The sequence below is a fragment of the Bombus pyrosoma genome, linkage group LG5 (assembly GCF_014825855.1).
Source record: "Bombus pyrosoma isolate SC7728 linkage group LG5, ASM1482585v1, whole genome shotgun sequence".
NCBI classification, from domain to species: domain Eukaryota; kingdom Metazoa; phylum Arthropoda; class Insecta; order Hymenoptera; family Apidae; genus Bombus; species Bombus pyrosoma.
Window position 1 is genome coordinate 3,559,366 of NC_057774.1, and position 21,483 is coordinate 3,580,848.

Sequence of the window (21,483 nt, forward strand, 5' to 3'; positions counted from 1 at the left end):
TTCTTGTTTTTCATCTTGTCGTAGTCTTTTGTCTTTTTGTGTTGTGACTAGTTAAACAAACTTTGACGGACTTGTAATCTTTTTTTTATGAGAAGAAACTAGATGAAACATTCTTTATATCGTTAAAATTAATAGAAGGTATGTTAAAAACTATGAACTATAGTTATACGTATATAGTTTTTAGTATCGCAAGTCCCTCCAAATATATCTACTTGTATGTACTGTTAAAGTAGAATTCTTTTCCAAATATGCATGTTTATACTCATAAAATTTAATATCGCTCGATTTTTATAGGTGATCGATAAAATTGTCAAATCTAGTTTGAGCATTTGAACGTCCAGAAACTGGTTGTAATTAGTGAAAGTTGAAATAGGAATATGAAGTTTCACTTATAAGAACAAAACTCTATCGATCATTTTATAACATAATTAAAAAAAAAGTAGTACGCTCTCGACGAAAAGCTAGCCTTAAGAGGAATTTTATTTTTAGATATGTATCTAATCTCATTGATTATCTGTTTGAAGTTTGAAATCTACTGTTATTGTTCGGTGTAACGAGAGTAAAAGCACTCGTGGGAAGAGGTTACCGTTCTTTCCCACGAGAAGCAATTCACTTTCGTTAATATTATTCTTTGCATTTACATTCAATAAACGTCTCACTATCAAATATATCGCGTAATTGTCACGAATAAGTAAAAGTTAGCGACAAAGTTCGTTTTAACCTACGTAGTAAAGCAGTTGCACGCAGTTACGGAAGTGGCGTCATTCCTATTCCATTATGGCGGACATTCAGCAGAGTAAACAGAGTGGCAATTACAGCAGATCGTATGTGGGTAAGTACTGCTATTATTTTTTAATATTTTATGATAATATAAGAAGGAAAATTCAAAGGATAACAACGACGATATAAAATGTGTTTAATAATCATTGAAATGTACTCTGAAAGTTCATGCGCCAGATGTAACTGCTCTCCGTTATGCCTTGTGCTCTTTTTTTGACGTTTTGTCAACTGTTTAACTGCATTTCTAGCTTAATAGGACGAATATTAACGTTTCTTGTTAGTTTAATTTAATTCTGATTAAGTGGGGAGTCGTTATATGTTAAAATAATGAACAATTTGTAAGAAGTGCTGCCAGAAGCAATGTAAATCATTGTTAAAAATCCTGTGTTTCTAACTTCGTGAATTACAACGTGTACGCATTGCTAACGAATATATTGCTTCGTAACTGTTGCGTCTAGACTAAATATACGTTGCAAGAGTGAAAACTTTAATGGATGTGTTAAGTAACGTTGGTGGTTGTAGAGGTTAAAGTACAATCGTAAATATTTTTTATTAGTAATATATGACGATTTGATCTTTTTTATCAATTACATGATAGAGTATAAACAATGTAATAGCCTGTTATGCATGCATAATCATGTGTAGTAACGTGATATTCTGTCAAAGGAGGATGACGTAGCCTCAAAGCATGGCACGTATGTGCTGCCGCCTTCTGGAAAAGTTTCCAACTATGTTTCTTAAAACGAGGGAATTTCAAACTGTGCCTGTTACTGACATACTCGTCCTTGCTTGTTATTACTCAGCAGAATTACCAGCTATTTCACTTGTTACTGCTTTGTAGGATAGTATTTGTGCTGCGTCAACAAGCGGATATTCTCTTCAGAGTAATCTAAGCATAGTAATACTAATGATTAGGAAACTATACACGGGACAAATTTATTTTAATTTATAATAATCTTATTCTTACATTCAAATTACACAATATATTTTTTACAATTTTCAATTATTTTTCTTGTTTATTACATAATTTTTTCAAATTTTGGCCTGGAATTACAAATATATGTCCCATTTTATTGAACTCTTGTTAGGAAAATATTAATTACTGCAATTTTATGATGAAGTGTTTCAGATATCAGACTTTCAATTATAACAAATAGTTTCAAGAACTATTTATGAATTTAAAAACTAAATAATCGCAGTAATATGATTTTTTATATTTTAAATTTTCTTCTCACTTTAATATTTTATTGCAAATTTTAATATAACGAAATGATATAACTTTTGAAATTACCGTGCTTTCAAAATCCCGAACTCAATTTTCGGAATACTTCTTTTAACTTTAAATCACATGACCTGATAAGCGTTCGTGTTTTATCGTTACTCATTTTTATTGCTTAATATACACACATGTCGTTGACCGTCCACAGATTCCTCTTACATACATATAACCAGGAAGTATATTGTGGCATATATTCCTTTGAATGCAAAATATATACGATAAAATAATGTCAAAGGCAATGACCTCGAATTAATGACCAGTATATAGGGAGTGCTCGTAAAACACGAATTCAAATATTAAAAACTTCGTCCTAATATTTATTCATTTTTTTTATATCTTCTTCTATCTACGATCACATCATTAAACATTTAATGCAAATGATACTTGTTACATATTTACAAACAACTTTCGATATCATGCCGATTAGATATTTGCAAACACCTTCGTGACACGCTTTACGAATCATTTCTTTTCGTTCTATTGACCAATATGAAAAAAATATCGAATAGAATTTTTTTTTACATTTCTTTGCATCTTTTTCACGTGTTCTATTTGTACATGAAATCATGCTTACGTTTCATCGTGTAGCCTGTATAAATACACAATAACGTTAAACTATCTATTGTACCCGCTATAAAGTTTGGGGAAAAAGTTATCCCTCTGAACGAGCAGGGACCAAAGAATGGCCAAGAACGGCGATACGTTATACGAGGGAGGGCTATAACATTATTTCGCGTTAAATGAAATCCGTGACAATGAAACAGGTGGAAACAAGCAGGCCGGAGTTCGAAAGCAATTGCGTTATGCAGAGCTCCGATATTCAGGATTGGAAATGAGAGCTGTGTATTGGCATACCTATTCAGCCCGACACAGCGCGTGTTTTATTGAATTCTATCGATAGGTTTACGTGTCCAATGAAAACAGGTCTTTTCGTTTCCCTCCCATCGATAATTCAATCGATAGTTCTCTTTGCGAGGCGGCAAATACATAATAATAATCGATGATGTGTGATTTTCCAAACTGGGTTGTGTAAATAATAAATCAACAACGAATTTTTTGTAATAGAAAGCAAAAACGTAATATAAATTGTAACGAAGTATAAAATGTGTAGAGAAGAAAACAGAACCACTCGTTTAATAAAAGAAGCTCATAAATAATATTAATCAATAAAAGAAGTTCATTTAGGTAAATCATTTGTTATCATTTATGATATCGTCCCGATAACTGAATTGGTAATGAACAATAGGTGTTATTAAGCGATACGTTTTTCTTTAATCTAAATTTTGTTCATCGTTACAATTACTACGAAAGTAGATCAAATTGAAAAACGTGTTTCGAGTTATCACTGTCGGTTCTTTGTAACTAAAAACTGAGTGATAAAAATATTTGATCCCATTTTATGAGTAAATTGGAAATTTACCTTAGGAAATTTGATTAGTAATATACTATATTATTATGTTCAAAAATAGCTTTTTGAACGCGTCACTTTCCAGTTAACACTGTAGCGTCATTATTAGATTGCAGATGTTTATGCAAATTTATATATTTATGTACACAATTAAAGAAATACATACTAAATGTGGATTTCTTTTATTCTTTGCATACTTTTTTTAAATACGTAAACATCCAGCATCTAAACATCTATAGCACAATCTGGTAATTACGAAATTGCTTGAGCGAACTTTCTATATCAATTGATATCTCGAGAACGTGCATAAAGAAAGTGCATTAGTACCAAACGAAATCATTTTCCATAGCCGAATAGCGCTTAGCTCCGATCGATAATTAGCGAAAGACGAGATCTGGTAACGAATGGGAACTATGTCAATTGCCAGCGAGGACCTCGCGAATCCGTTTGTCGCAATCCAATAAGACTAATACCAAGAGTTTCTCCTCTAGAGTGTACCAATACACGGCAAAGTACACGCACGCGTGCTCCACATCGCGATGGATCCATCCAATTCACTTCATTGGCCGCTCACGTATTTCCGTAGCTCGTTGATTAAACTCGCATTATTCGCTCAAGCGAGTTCGGAGACGATATCCACACCGTGCAAACCGGAACGCGATTCCTCTGAAAAACACAATTCCTCGTCTCCGTTTTTCTTTGTCCCTTCGTTCGACTACCGCGTCAAGGTAAACGATTGAACGTCTGTCCCGGTGGAATTGCGACTAGTCCATAAAAGATTTTTATGCGACCGGGATAACGTCGTCCAACGTTTCAAATAGCGAAACGCACATTTCCGTCGTAAAACAAAAGTGCGACCCTCGATTCTGCTCGATACGTAAGACGAGTAAACGCGTGGTCTCTCCAGACTCTGCAACGTCTCGCGCGATCTTTGCCTCTGCCTCTCGCTTTTAACCGCGAGATCACAGCGGCATTTTTCAACCGGCCATATTTTTCTTATACGCGCCGCGGTAAAGGCGAGATTGAGTTAGTTAGAGAACACAGTAAAATGCGTGTAAGGGCAGTTGCACGTGATCATTTATCTATTCTTCTACATTGCCACCACGCACCACGAAAAATTCGTTCCCTTTCTTCTCGACTGCCTCTACGAACGAACCATGTCTATTATCGAATAGGAAAAAGAGACAGACCATGATATTTCGTTTTCTTTTTTTTTTTTCTCATATCTTGTTTCCAACTCGTTCTTGTTCCTAGTGATCTCCCTTTCTATGCGATCATTCACGACGATAATAAAGTTGACATTCTGATTATTCCGTAACTTTCTAGCTTCTATGAACATAGTCACGTACAAACCGCGGAGAGAAACAGGACCAGCGAATTCATCGCCTTATCGCTGATCAATTACGTTATACGCAACTTTCGCTTCGCTTTTTTATAATATCGAGGCCCTCCGTATCGCGTTCCTCGTGCAAAAGTGAACAATCGAACGTTTATTGCTAATTACGCGCCACAGTTACGCTATAGAACGCTGTTATGCAAATGTCGTTCACATTTCGCTGACATTCGCGGAAGTAATCTAGCAGCACGTAGGTAAGGTTCTTAATTCAACACTGTTAACCAGTTTCTTGGCCACATTGTTAACCTCAATTTCCCCAATGGCAACTCGAAGAAGCGCTGCCACCAGGGAATCTCTGTCCGATAGATGCGCTAGCCTGTTTCTTGGAAAACGCATAACCAAACAGCGAAGCATAAACTCGAACCGAATCGTAGTTACTTGCTAGCGTACGTTGGTGGAAATATAAATAACCCATGTAGGAGATATAGCCGAGCCTGGGGAGATTAACGATAGTTCAGGTGGTTGAAGGAGGCATAATAATCCTGAGTCACTAGCCGGAATACGATCGAGCTCTCGTTTCTTCGTTCGTCTTGTCCCGTTACTCTTCCTTCTTCTTGATCCATCACGACATACACTTCGGCTTTTTCCATCCGTAAACCTCGTTTGTCGTAAAACATTTGCGTTCGTGCAGGACTAGGGATCACGCAACGAGGCGTAGAATATATAGAGCTTGGATTCCCAACCTGTGCAGCGCTGCCCCCAAGGGGGTTGCAGAATGTCTTACCAGAAGTTATTTTTATCTACAATTATCTTTACAGAGAATATTTTCTGTAGAAATCTCCATCACGAAGACTTTCAGCATTTATTTCTTTCAATATGAGTTTGTTATAATATTATTAATATTATTAAATATAATTAGAATAACTATCGTAACATCGATTCTTGACGATGAAAAGTAGTCGAATTTTCTTGTTATGTCCGAGGCTGATTTTATTTTGCTACTTTATTATTATTAGATCTACGTTCTTTTAATCTAACAGGTTTATTTTCTTTCTCAGTTACGTCGCATTAACGTTGTTTCGTTTAATTACGAAGCACCATGAAAATCATAATATCAACAAAAATGTATTTTATCGTGTTTTCCTCCTGCCATCTACATATACACTTACACTCTATTGAAACCGTTGTATTAAATATTAGATTTGGATCACGTCGTAACAGAACTACATTGAATGTATTTGCTTTAATTTGCTTAATGCATTTCCTTTGTCCTATTGAAAATATCTTGTTATGTACATAATATACTAAAGGTCGCGGATTATTTACTATACTAGAATAACGTCACGATTCGTAAAAGGTTGAGAAACACTGACACGGAGAGGGATGGTTTCTTAAATAAATATCTTGCCATGAAAGCACATCGTAACTTGGTGCACCACGGATTCGATCGTTAACTCCGCGGTTTTATAGCTGCCGCTAACCGTGCACCGATCTAAAAGTTCTACCGAAGCAGCCGACGACGCTGACGCGTCGCTTTGATTGCGATTCTTCTTGTTCGGTCGAGGCTCGTAAATCGGTAACGTTCGCGGAAACGCGAGCGAACGCCGAAACAACCTAAACGGGGATATCGTGAATAATGAAGTATCACGAACAGGCACACGTGTTTTTAGAAAGGAGAACGCGTCAGTTTTTTTGACGTTGCCGTCTGGTTAAGTGGTACGTTTGTTTCTATGTTGCACGCAGCTATACCTTCTGTTCTCATCGCTCAGGTAGGTGACCTCACCTAGCGTCTTCGAACGCTGCATTTTTGATAAAATGTTCTCTGTGATAACGATAATTCCTCTTCGATTTTTTGAAATATTATATGTTTGCGAAAGATTAGTGTTTGAAAATATCAATCTATGCGCATAGAATTTGTATATATGTATAATAATAATGAAGTGTCTGTGTATTCCTTCTTTATAGCGATAAAATAATTTTAATAAAAATAATAATTGTTTTTTAATTTTTTACTACTTTAATTTACTACTCTTTCTAGTGAATGTATTCTTCAATTGTAATTTTCGCTCTTGAACGTATATTTAAAAGTTCTAGAAAAATAAGTAGCGAAAAAATGTACTGCCGACTGTTGTTTAGTTGTATTTATCTTTCTACCGACTGTTATTTAGTTGTATTTGACTAACATTTTGCGTTGGGTTACTTGTCTTTAAAACATTTCCGCTTTATTTGCATTCCATATTTTACATGATAAAGAACATCGACAAATATGTCGTATAATATACATTGTACGATATAAATCGCCTGAAATTTACAATTAAAAGGTGTAAACCAAAATTAAAGAATCTAATCGAAATGTGATTTATTAATTATAGCTATCTACGCTTCAACGATAACAGTCGAGGACTAAACTTGACTCTGAAGGTTAGATTTCACTGTTTTACCATTAAATTTCACTTTCGTGCACCTTGGAAATCACCTTCAGCGATGTACCTCGGCTAAATAACTCTCGGATTTTGTTCATTTCTTTTTTTTTTTCTCTACTTCTGTCATAACAGCTAACGTCATATCGTGATCGCGTATAAAAATTGACGATGCAAAACAGAATAATTCAAAGGTCAAACAGTTTAAAAGTTGAACAATATGATTCTCATGCTTAAACGATTGCAACTCATCGCAGCGTACTCGGGAATATGCATAATATGTAGATATAAGATACAAAAAATATCGTTTTATGCCAATTACCTTTTTTCTCCCAATTTTTTAAAGTAAACATTATAAAAGACCGAGATCATACGAGGAAATTAATACGTGTTTACTCGAGAGCGAGAGATGTTTGAACATCCACTCTATTCATCTTACACAAATATTTGCTTGCTGCTCAATAATCGTAGTACTTAAATTTTTGTTTACTGTGTCATCATCGATTGCATCGCCGTTACGTTAGTTTTACTATTGTATGTTACGAAACAAATGATACAGAGATAAGAACGATTTCTATTTGTAAACATAATAATTGTATCGTGTAGCTAAAGAATTATCAAATCCGATTTTTTTCCTATTTTTTATTTTGTTCTGTTTGGATTTTTTAAATTATCGTTATCATTCGTTTTACGCTTTTTCATATATTCCTATCATTCTCTCGTAATAACGAATGTTGCAGTTATTTACTCTCTATCATTTTTACGCAATCCTGTCGAAAGGAAGACTTGCAATCTACTTTATAATTTTCCTTTCCCTCCTCTTTTTCCTCTTTTTTCCTTTTATTCTTTTCTTTTTTTTTTCTTTTATATTTCTGTTTGTATTTCACTTTTACAAGCCATTATTCATCCACTTTCCCGTCTATGACTATGCATGACCGATATATTCCACTTCGCTTTGGTATGCATTAACCTGTTACTCTATGATGTGCAACGCGAGCAAATCGATCACTTGTCCGATCGATCGACGCGCGCCAGAGAGCAAAACTATAATACTCGACGGTTGATTTCTTCTCTCCTCCTTCTTTCTCCTTCTTCCTTCCTTTTCCTACGTTCTTTTCTACGGTGCGTAAAATTGAAGTAAAGCTACCTGAAGGGAATTAGAAGTAGACACCGAGCGTAAAATTTCTACGCAGAATGTTAACATCCAATGATCTAGCCACTAACATCCGTTCGTCGTAGAGCCGTGACAACTATTAGACGGTTGAAGAATTGTAATTCACTCGCCGACATAATATCTGTCACAAACAGTATCTTTTTTGATCCTGTATTTTTCCAGTTTATGGCCTGTGTTTACGATGAAACAACCATAAGCAAACATTGATGGTAGAATCGTAACTGTTGTAGCGTACAGATGATCATGGTCAGCTGGATTCTCTAAATGTTTATCGTCATCTCATATAAAGCGAAAAAACGAGGGAAAAAATAGAAATTTATCGTTATCCATTCTTTATTTTAGAGAAGATAATAGTAAAATTTGGAATCTCTTTGGTTTTTGGTTACGCTCTATCAATGTGTTTTACAAACAGAGAAAGACATGTTGTATTTGCAAATATACCGTTTTTCATCGTCAGAATTATCCATATCTCATTACCAATGAAAATTGATTTTAAGGTAGACATTTAAAAAGAATGGCTCAAGGATCGAACGTGAAAGAGACAAAATAGAAATAGAAATGGAAACAACATATAACGAAAAATACGAAAACTAACGGAACTATTGTCGTTGATAATTTACCGGTAAGTTGGAAAGAACAGGTCGAGCAAGTATAGGTCAATGCCATTTATCGAAGCCGTTTATACGGTCAGTGTTTACCATTACACTTACACCAAATGTTTACCCGAATTTCGACCGAATCTCCCTTAACCTGATTTCGCTTAGCTTGACCAAACTTTCATTCGCTCTCAGCTCCAAAGCTAAAATACTTGAAATCTTCCTGAAGATCCATCGATCAGAAAGAGTTACATGGAATCGCAATGATATGTTCAAAAACTATCCCGCGATTTTAACCAAGATCCATGCCGAGTTAAACAGACCCGAACAGAGAGAACATTAAGGTTGCGTTTATCCTCCGAAAAAAAAGAAAAAAGGTATACACATATACACATATACAGTTTGTTCGTGTATTAGTCGCCAGAGTTTTTCTTCTAATTAATAGATTTGTAAGGAAAATCCAAAAATAGGAAAGGACAAAGTTTTATTGTTTTCAGACTGCGAGTGTCCTATCAAATTAATCAAAACAACGGAACCTAGACATTCGTCTTCTTCCTAGTAAATATTATAACGTGGCCCGTAAACCAAACCTAATTCTTATCTTCCGTTTGTAGTTTATTTGGGTTAGGTGCCATTTTATTCGGCTGTCGTGAAGCGGCTGCCAACGATACCTACGCATACGCTATAACGGAAGTACAATTTTAAGCAGAATTCAGGGTACTGGTACCGACAGTTTTTTTACGAATATCTTGGAAACTAAGGTCGATCGGCGATTATACGTAGAAGAAAAAGTTGTTCAAAATATTGGTTTCTTCAACATATTCAAAGATCATCGAAATCGGTAAGGTGGATGATCGATAATTACCAAAAATAGTTTTGGTAATGTGATAGGTTGACAAGATATTACATTTTAAAATTACTCTCGTGTGAAAGACAAAACCTGTGACTATCGTATCTTCCATCTGTGGTCTTTACGTTTATTATTTAATTTGTATTTTACAATTTATCCAGCTGGACATTTGGTAAATTTTTCTAGCTTAATGTGCATATATATATTCGGAAAAATATATTAAATGTTTAATGTTTTGAAAGTATACTTTTGTGTGTCATTGTATCTGTCTTGACAGCGTTATTTAACAAATCATTGTAAACGCCGTGGTACGCGATAAGTAGGGATTAGATTATTTCATAACAAAGTGATCTCCGAATACGGCGTAATACAATGACTGATCGGGGATTGGGGATCGAACGATCAAAATATTGGCTTCGAGTGATTCTGAAAGTGTAATGTATATACGAAGATTGTTATTGAGATCGATCGTCACTAAAATATCTTAGAATTCCTAGAATTATCAAAAAGCGTTGAAAATATTCATTGGTAATATTCGAAAATACACTGATCTATTACAATATTAACAGATAATCGAATAATCGTTCTAAAGGATCTCAAAAAGTAAATAATTATATCCAGTGCATCAAAGGCGATTATCACTTAATGTATAAACGGTACTGTTTACGGTATCCTCAAAGCGTAAACGCTCCTCAGTGGCTAATAGTCTTTTAAAAGATCTAGAAAATTCATGTCTTCAAACTTTTTAAATTAATAATAACGTACAATTTTTAACGAATAATTTATTCAAGTGTAGTAAACAGTACATTAGTAAAACACGCCAAGTGTTATATTACGTTCGGATCAGGCCAGACACTAAACAGCTACGTTCACACGATAAAGGTCAGAATACATTAAGAGGTAACTGGAATCATAGCTCAATAAAAATACGTTCTAAAACATACATAGTAGCTGATGAAAGGATTTGGGAGTTTACTATAAAACTTTCAATGTATATATAAAATTAATTAATTCGTCTTTCTCCCTTAAACATCCCTTTGTCTCTTCTCATACTCCCACCGCGTACGTGTTCCGTATATATATACGGAATGTATATATATATACACACACATAATGTAATATCGTGGACAGATTGCCTAAGAAATATCGGATGAACTATAAACAACGTTGCGAGAAAGCCTAAGTGCTGACAGGCCGAGAGGGTCGAGAAACTTCAATGGGACAAACGGCCCATCAATGTGTCGTCGGTCCTTCGGTCGAATAGTTACGCGGAAGAAGGTGTACGCGATGATGATCACGGAACACGTACGTGGTGAGGGTATGAGAAAAGACAAAGGGATGCTTAAGGGAGAAAGACGAATAAATCGGCAGTCGTTAACTGAGAGTCAAATTGTGAGAAGTCGTTGGTTGAGAGTCGAGTTGTGAGGAGTCGAGAGAGTTGCCGAGTTGTTATGAGTTGTAAACTATTAGTTATGAGTTGTGAACTATTAGTTATGAGTTGTGAATTATTCATTTAGTTGTCTTAGTTACAGCACATTACTGTATTTAGTTTATCGTTTCCTGGTTAGTCCATTGTAAATAGATCCATCTGCGAATAAAAAAGTTATCATATAGGATAGAAATCATTGGAAATCTTAATTTCTAATATTTCTGAATAAATAAATCCTATAATAATGTTACGTTTATTGCGCAAAACATTTCGGAATTTCATTAATACTGATTGGACACGACTCGATTGTAAGATATCGTATATATTATGCAAATTTTCGTAAAACATTTCTATAAACATTCTGACATTCTATAGAAATTACTTTTTAACGTAATCTGTGCGACGAAAGCTTGGACGATGACGTTCGCCAAATCGTGGCCGTAAATCTATGAAATGAGATCAGTACAATTACGTCTATTATTAAAAGTCATGCGTTCGAGTCGGTTTATTCCTGGACGCCGGCATCCAAGCGAAACTCCACGAGCCGATTCTCGTTAATTACTATCCGCGGTGCGTAATATTGGGTCATACGCGGGGCTACTGTCGCGATACAAGGTGACACGCCACAGCACATCACCCAGGTTTCACCGGTATTCACCGATTGTGGGATACTGCCAACTCTGGTGGACTCCTCCGCTTCTGGCCTGACCACTGTCGGCCACCACCACACACAGTAGGATATTTCTAGTCGGCTGGCATGTTCGAGTTAGTGTTGGATCGTGTGCGCATCGAGCACCTGTGCGTGTCGGTACAGCCTCGTTTTCTCGCTCGTTCCGCGGACTCGCGATTCCCTTTTTCAGTTGACGAGTGAGGAACGCCGAAAGAAGAGGCTGCTGAAGCCGTTGCATCGAATGTGAAAAACGAGCCACGGCAACATGAGCGACAAGAGGAAGGTACCGTCCAGCTGGAAAAGGCAAGAAGAACAGAGCAACAGGCCCAAGGACCCGGTCAGGCCACCGAGGACAAGGACGCAACAGGCTCGTCACAATGCAGCTATCGATCGACACGACAATCGCGGTGCGCCGTGGACCAGCGTGAAACCAGCTTAAATAGCGGACCGAAACGGGTTTAGGTTTAATCGTATTCGAAAGTTTGATTGCCGCCGGGGATTGGTATTTTGTCAGAAATTTCGGAAGACGATGTTCCAACGAGTACGACGCGGAATCATCGATCGAGCCGAGAATGAAATTTAATCGCGAAACGAAACGAACTTAAATCGTAGGCAACGAAGTTTGAAGACAGATATCGAGGCTGAAAATTTTCTCGTTGGAAAGGGAATTGGCTTGTTGTCAAAAGCTGCGGCAAGACGCAACAAGAACTCGTGATAACGGAGACGTTTGATCGGGATAACGATGGGTCTGAAAATATACGAAACGTAATGATTGGTCGTACATGAAGTTCAGAGATTTGATTGGAGCATAAATCGTCGATAATTTGTTAATATTTTTGATCGTGACGCGTTCCAAAGTACAGTTTCATCGTGAAATTAACGTAAATCATCCGATTGATCGTTTGACTACGTGAAACTTCGACGGGATTAAAATTTTTAATGCGTCGCGTATTCGTAAATAACGAAATTGCGTAGAAGGAGGTACAATGTAACACGCAAAACTAGCTTTTCAGAACGACTAGAATTTAGTTTTAATCGAACGTGAGAGTTTGGTCATGATATTGGCGCGTTTCCAAGACCTCGACAACGCAACAGATTCGCGGCAATGAAATCGTTTATCGGAACGCAGACCTTCTTCATTCAGAGTTCATTGTAATGCCAAACGAATACACAAGTAGTAACTTAGAAAATGTCTGAGTGTTGAAAAAGTGACGTTCATTACACGGAGCATGCAATAGTTGCATTTTAATTTTACTTTCCAATCCTTCGATGATCGACGATCGTTGGAATTTTTATTAAAATCTTTCTTTGCTCGACTATTTTGTTGGTTCCGTTCTAACGTCCGTTGTTCGTTTATAGAAATTATTTACGAAGAAAATATTCGCATAAACGAAGGAAATAGACTAAATATGCGTTTCAAAATTTGCTTTCAGTCAAGAAAGTCCCGATGACGACCCTCGATGAAAACGTGAACCGTGTTCCACGGGTGTACACAAACGAACGAGAGGAAGAAGGTGAGTTTCTTTCATTGACTTATTCTTTAGTATGTCTTACAAACATAACCAATGGTTAGACCTTTGAACCACAGCGTATTCTTAATAGATTGTCATACAAAACCTTCGTAAGCTTCTAAGAATTTTAAGTCGAAGTATAATAATATATTGTGGCACAATATTTAATATTATGTAACATTAAAAAAAAGTAACATTTGTACTGTGAATTCCGGCTAGTCTGATATTATTTATTTAGAACTGTAATTATTATTTAAATTTTTATTAAATACCACGGCCAACCGATAACTTATGCCGCACGAAACGCTACACATATATATTTTCTGCATACTTTACGATGCATGCAATCTCGTGCAAAAACTATTATCACAGATTTGCAACGTGGAGAAAAATATAGACACGTATACAGCGTGTATAATAGTAGCGTTCAGCCAGCGTTCACACGTTGAATACGTAAGCATAGCAACAATCTGCAATTTTTTTTCTCATTTAATTAATAACGTGTATAGATTTACTTTTTTACACTTACGCAGCTCGAATCGTTTTTCTACTCATTGACGTTCGCACGGACTTCTAGGAAAATCAAACTTATTAATACGGACTATCTCTTTAATTATTGCTTTCTAATTATTTTCACTCGTATAAACAGAAACACTTCGTACGAAGATTGATCAAATTTTTACCACGTTACAAACATACATTTATACAGACTGTAATTTTGTTTTCATTATTATTATTACATGAAACTTCGAAAACGTGCAATATACATAATTAGAATATCGAAAAAAATGCCACTAAATGTAAACCAAAGATCATTTGCTTTTATCTCATAAGAGATTTCAGTTATAGTCACTACCTGTTCTTAGAATCTTGTTCAGTATCTTAGTTCAACATCTTACAAAATATTAAAAGTACATTAAGAAGATTCAAGCCTTCCCCTTCTTTCTCGATAATAATACTTTTTACTGCGTTCGATAATAATTACTTTTGGTTTTAACTTGCGCGTCGTTTAAATCTATCTCGATACGTAATCATATATACGTACAAATATATAATATCCTCAGAGATCTCCGCGTACATACAATTGCCCACATACTCTGGATACTGTAGAAATGTTTGATAAGAACGTTGCATACGCGTTGCTTAAAAATAACGACGATTAATGTGAAAAGCAGTTTTAAGCTGCCTTTAAAGCGTGGCAGAATCTTTCTAGGAAACGGTGTGTACAAACACGGCGAGTTACATTTTCACTAGGCCAATTGCATTAGTCAACATCTCGTTTTCAGAATTTCCTTCTTCTTTTCGAGTGTAGCAGAGGCTGGCGACGCGCGTCTGTTAATTAAATTCTCGTATTCCGTTTTTCTCGCTACGTCGCGTCGCCCCGAGTCTTCCGTTCCAGATGAGAAATTCGACGCCCTGTATTCGCGAGTTTAATGCGGTAATGATTCGTGTAAATACAAGATTGCAAGGCACCGATGCGGCTGTGGATGGCAGTCGGCGTCGCGTATTTCACCAGCGACGACGACGTCAACGATGACGAGAGAACTAGCGTTAAAGCAGAAGGCGGAAGGAGAGGCGAAGAGGTGGAATTAGCGCTCGCGCGAGTATAATTGGCCGTTCGTTCGCAATAAGTAATCGCTCGGGGCTCCTTCGTAGACGTTCTATCGTGTAAAATTGAAACGCTCCACGACTCATGGGAGCTGCTTTTCCAATGGTCTCCGCTTTTCATCTGCTCCGCGTTTCGAACGCTCTTCGCTTTAAACGAAATTGTTTTCTTTATGCTTGAAATTGTCACTATTCATATATTATATAATGAATTACACGAATTCTTGATCAATTTTTTGAATTGTGAACAACGCATTGATAAAAGTAGAGTAAGCTTTTATTGGACGCTATTGATGAAAAATTTGTAAGAAAGAAGCAGAAATTAAGAAACGAGGTTTCCTAAAAATATTTAGAAATGTCAGATTTATAGCCGACAATTTATTTTCAACTCGTTGATCTTTTTGAAATGGAATTACGAACAGAATTAAAATAATTATCTTGTGTTATCTCGTGTTATCGAAGAAATTAATTCACTTGGTCTGTAGTGGGTGCAACGTATATCTCAATCGAGATACAATGATCACATTAACCCTCGCAGCAGGTTCTTAAAAATTTAGTTAATCGCACAATCATATCGTGATTCCGTATCTTTCTGATAAATCTGACACAAGTCTCATGTACTTATTCTGTGATATATTTAAAGCTAGAAAGATTAAAAAGAAGTTTCTTCTAAATAAGGTTTAACACGGTGCTACATAAATCAGTGACATAACGATGTAAGCGAGTTACGTAAGTCGATAGTCGTAAGAAACGAAATACTTTTAAAACGATTAATTAATTGGTCATTGCCGATCTTCGTTAAAATCTGTTTAAATCGAGTAAATCGTCACCGATACCCAAAGGTACTAACTCCAGTTCAAACTTTCGGCTCATAGTATACAAAGTCAAAGAAATAAATAATCATTTACGAGAGGGCAGATCGATCTGTTGAAGTATTCAGTATGTTTGTGACTAACAGATTTACGATCGAGGTGCCAGACTAGAATTCGCGTGGCCGTTTCACGCGAATGCAAATGCGTACATAGTCGTTCGTCGATTATAAAAACTGCTTGGAAATCGAGTCGTGAGAAATTTCCACGTATCTCACGTTCTACGTGCAGTCACGTACCATGGAAACTATGCTGGAAAACGAAAGTGTTCAAGACTCTTGAAACCTAGAAGCCGTGTAATAATTATCATTTCACGCGTTATGGTAATCTTTGTGTGACGTTTCTACCGCTTACATGGATATAATTCTTTTTTACCATGACATACAGTTTCTTCAAGAATATTTTTGTTGTTACGTAAAAACGATAAATAAGAGAAAAAACCACGAATAAGATTAATTATCTATTTTATTAACTGTATGAAAATTTATATTCAATATTTATCATTAGCTCTTCGTAATGTAGTTTTTACAACAGATCTACTCTTTTCTAAAACAACAAGAAATTCAAATCAGATATAGTTTAATAATCAATCTCCATTACGCGATAGAATTATATATAATTGTTTAATTAGATTTTTCAATCGTTATCTTCATCCGACTCTGACATCGATCCTTTGCACGAGTGCGTAAGTTTCGTGTCTCGTCGTCTCGTCAAATTGAATCGAATCACGTGGCATAGATCAGCGTGTTGTTCACGTAAGACGTAAGCAATGGTAGTTGGTTTCATATAGTTCGCTTTCGTGCCACGTGCAGTAGACTATACCTATTTAGTCGTATGTCGGAATGATGTCAGCTATGTCAAGGCCTCTAAACATTACATTTCCCTCCTTGTCGTATGCAGTCGGAGCAAAAGATTTTGGTCGTTCAAGGTCCACGTCGCTTTCCTCTTCGTTATACTTGTTTCCGTTTTCTCGCTCTGTCTCGCAAAGATCTAACAGCAAGCAAGTGTATAAGGAGTTAGGAAGTTGGTATAAATTGTTTTTAAAAATGTATTGAAATTTCATATTCTCAAATTATAATTATAGATAATATAAAACATGTTCAACAAGAATTTTATTAAAAATTCTTTAAAAAGAAAAACAAAAGTTTGAAGATGGCAAAATGTTTACGATTGATTATGATTCCTCATAATTAATAAATTCTTCCTAATTTTCATTTGTTTGGCGTATGTTTTAGCAATAATGGATATAATTACAATGCGATAATCTGGTAGAAAAGACGAACATAGTTCTAAGAACCTGGAAGCTTATGTTTATAAAAGTTTAGCGATGAATACCTAAGATTATGTATACGTTACATTTTGCATAAATAAATACATATATGGTCATATGATGATTCTGTACCATTTTGATGAAATCTGACGAAAAGCTCGTTTAAACATGATGGATAAGGCATTTAATTATATTCCAGAATTTCTAATTTAATCTTATCAAGATACTTTATTATACCATTAACAGCGTGTAATAATAATGATCTTTTCTATGTTTGTTACTTTAGAAATGACATGTAATTATAAATGAATGTGTTTTTTTGGCTTCTGGACTTCGCTAGATCGATCTGGTTGGCAAGAAAAAATAGAACGTCTTTCAATGGATAGTCAGGACAAAAAGACATCGGATGTAGGACAACCTGTACAGATTGTACTTGCTCATCCAGACCATAGTTTCGAATTAAACGAAGAAGCCTTGTCAAAAATTCTCCTTGACAATGATATTAAGAATAGGAGTGTTGTTGTTGTGTCAGTAGCAGGTGCTTTCAGGAAAGGCAAAAGCTTTCTACTTGACTTTTTCTTGCGATACATGAACAGTCAGGTATGTTATTATCACTGGTAAAATTGAAATATTAATTATAGGTTAGATTGCGGGTATTTTAATGGATTTATGAGAAATTTGAAAATACAAAAATACACAGAATGCATATAAAATACAAATATATATGAAATATTTAAAGCACTCGTTGTAATATTTAGCAGATAAAAATGATTAAATTTCTATTTAGGTTTCATTTACTTAACTGCCTCCACAAATATCCGTAGTCTAATTACTGTTTCCAATAATTTATTAGGATACTTATTCAGATGAATAGACAAACTAAACCGAATAATTATTTTTATTTTATTTTCATGCTTGCACGGAACATTGGCTGCATAATTAACATCGATCATAGTATAATAATAATAACCAGACGGATTCTTGGTTGGGCAAAGATGATGAACCACTGAGTGGATTTTCATGGAAAGGAGGCTCTGAAAGAGACACAACAGGGATATTAATGTGGTCAAAAGTTTTTTGCGGTACTTTACCGGATGGTGAAAAAGTTGCTGTGATTTTAATGGATACACAAGGTGCTTTCGATAGCCAGTCCACAGTGAAGGACTGTGCGACTGTGTTTGCTCTAAGTACAATGTTGTCATCCGTACAAATTTATAATCTATCACAAAACATCCAAGAGGATGATCTTCAGCACTTGCAACTTTTTACGGAATATGGCAGGCTGGCGTTACAAAAATCTGGAGTCACACCGTTCCAGAAGTTACAATTCTTAGTGAGAGATTGGAGTTACCCATACGAAGCACCTTATGGTTCAGAAGGTGGAAAAGAGATACTGAACAGAAGATTAGAAATCTCCGACAAACAACATCCAGAATTGCAAAATCTGAGAATGCATATTAAGTCTTGCTTCTCGGAAATATCTTGTTTTCTAATGCCACATCCAGGCCTGAATATTGCCACTAATCCTCGTTTCGATGGTAGATTATCGGAAATTCAACCAGAATTTAAGGAACAGCTCAAAGTGCTCATACCGGTGTTATTAGCTCCAGAGAATTTAGTTCCAAAGAAAATCGATGGTCAACTTGTGAAAGCAAGGGATTTGTTGGAATATTTCAAAAGTTATATGAAAATTTACAAAGGAAACGAGCTTCCAGAACCAAAAAGTATGTTAGTGGTAAGTTTTCGTTTACTATATATTTAATTTTATAGTTATATGTCTTATTGGTGAATTTTTTATGGTATACGTTCTATTTTTAGGCAACAGCAGAGGCAAATAATTTGGCTGCGGTAACGGAAGCGAGAGAATTTTATATACGATTAATGGAAGATGTCTGTGGATCAAGAAAACCATATTTAACAACAGCGCGTTTAGAGACCGAGCATACACGTTGTATGGATAAAGCTATGTGCATATTTCAAAATAAAAGGAAAATGGGCGGAGATGCATTTAGTCAAACCTATATGAAAAAATTATGTGAGGTGAGAAACTGTTTGAATTTATGCTTACCTCATATTTCATCTTGATGCTAAAAATGTTAATACATGATTTATTACAGGATATGGATAAAGCGTTTGTTCACTTTAAAGCACAAAATGAAAGTAAAAATGTTTTCAAATCAACACGAACCGCAGGAGTATATGGTGCAATTGTTGCCATCATGTACTTTTTATCCTCAGTATTTGCTTTTACTGGCTTATATTTGCTAGCAAATATTTGTAACTTCATCATGTGCATCTGTATATTAACCCTCATGTTGTTGGCATATATTAGGTATATACATAATAATAATTTATATAAGTATTTTGCAATTTTGATTTAACTATAATTATTCTTTTATCAATATAGGTACAGTGGTAATTACGACACACTTGGGGTAGTAATAGATGAAGTGGCAAACACTTTATGGAATAATGTAAGTAATGTATATTTAATTATCTACGTATAACAGATATCCGTAAAATCTCTATAGCTATAAAATTAATAAACTTAATTTATTTATTAATAGCGCTAATTCCACGCGTTAAAATGATGAGAAGTAATTTGCATATATACAATTAGATACTTTCAATTAGTATCCAGTTTTACATTAATGTACTGTGCACACATTTAATCATTCACATTACATAGCTATATCATATGAATAGAAATTTATATAAGTTCTTTTTATAGTTTTGCGACTTAAAATATGTGTATCAAAATTTACATTATCTTTAAAACCTCATACATTTAAAATATAAAATATTACGCACGCTAAATTTTAATGATAGTATTGTATGTAGCGCAAGGTATTAACTGGGTAATGTAAATAATTGCTGCTCATCATTTCACCATATTTCCTGATTCATACCTTCCACATATGATTTCTACAGGTCCGAGATATGGGTGTACTATTCACTGTACTTACACTTGCTGTGGCTGCTGCTTCATCATGGTTTATAATTTTATATGGTTTCATTTCATTTCCACTTCCTCCTCCATCTTCGTCTTCTACACGTTTTAGTTTTGGAGATATATCTAATTTTTGGGAACATTTATATTCTATTATTGAGAAGTATCAAATATTCAAATATATCAACTATTTCTTCGGCAATTACATAGAAAAGGGCACACCTCACCGATTTCACTAAGCTTGAAATATGTTGTCAAGGACAATATTCTGAACAATTTTTTAATGTACATTTAATTGTCGCTCGGCCTTCGTGTCCAAGATATTCATAAAAGCTTCAATTAAATTTAGTTACTATTACATTTGTAGGAGGTTTAATGACGAGATTGCTTGTTGATAAAACCGTCGAATATATTTAAAATGATAAGTCAACGTACAGACTAAAAGTTGGAGCTGTTAATACAAAGTATTAATCGCCAGATAAAATAGCGGATAAATACTCATGAAGGCTTGCCGCGAAACGACGTGTGTAACGGCGTATGTAACTGATTATAATAATCGTTCGCGATTGCGTCCGTTTATTTATACTAGTCGGGGGAAAGTCGGAAAATTCGAATTTGTCTTCGTTCGACGGTTACATGTAGCGGCGACGTTGTTTTGCTCGGAGTTTGTTTATTCTTACATTACATGTATCCTAACGATCTTCATACTTCGAGGCAAAACAACAACGTGATTTGAATTGGCCTCTAACTCATGTGCCGCTACACATTTCATTCATATAACTTAATAAGTGACCGCATTTTTATATGACCCAACCTAAACTTAACTCTAATCCATAACCCATTCATTTTTATTTTTGCACAATATCAAAAATAGTTTTCTTTCACCAATGAATTGTAATCTTAACATGAATTGTATTGAGGTTTTTTGCGAATATTTCAGAAATTAAGGCCGAGTGACGGTAACATGTACAGAAAAAAAATTTTTCCGAATGTTGACTTTGGTGACCTTGACAACACATTCCAAGGTCATCAAAATTGATAAGGTGTGCCATTTCCTATATGATTACCATTATTTCTTATACTGGCTCTGAGTTCTTGCAATTCCTTTTTTATATCCATTCGTACATTTTTTTTAAGAGATATTTATATAATCTAACAAATATTATTAATAATATTTATAAATTATAGATCCTTGTTCAAATTTCTACTCTTCTCATTTTTCAGAATATATACATTACTTAACAGATATTATTTTTAATGATGTTCCTAAATTATGTGATTCCTGTTTAGATTATTATTCCCTCCTTTTTTTTCAGGATATTTACAGTACTTCACA

At 35.2% G+C, this 21,483-nt stretch overlaps 1 protein-coding gene across 10 annotated transcripts in view; it reads left to right on the plus strand.

Annotated features, from left to right (window-relative positions):
* Positions 1-21,483, plus strand: part of LOC122567632 (atlastin) — a 26,405-nt gene continuing 4,922 nt past the window's right edge. For 2 of the 10 annotated variants that reach the window (XR_006316849.1, XR_006316848.1), the window contains exons 1-7: positions 738-832; positions 13,376-13,456; positions 17,538-17,797; positions 18,153-18,932; positions 19,016-19,237; positions 19,315-19,529; positions 19,605-19,671. Coding sequence is in view for 8 of the 10 variants with exons in the window: in XM_043726404.1 (XP_043582339.1) it covers positions 12,208-12,349; positions 13,376-13,456; positions 17,538-17,797; positions 18,153-18,932; positions 19,016-19,237; positions 19,315-19,529; positions 19,605-19,671; positions 20,129-20,386 (2,025 nt within the window). In the remaining 2 variants the exon portion in view is untranslated. The other 8 variants (XM_043726405.1, XM_043726408.1, XM_043726409.1 and 5 more) reach the window with 8 other exon arrangements.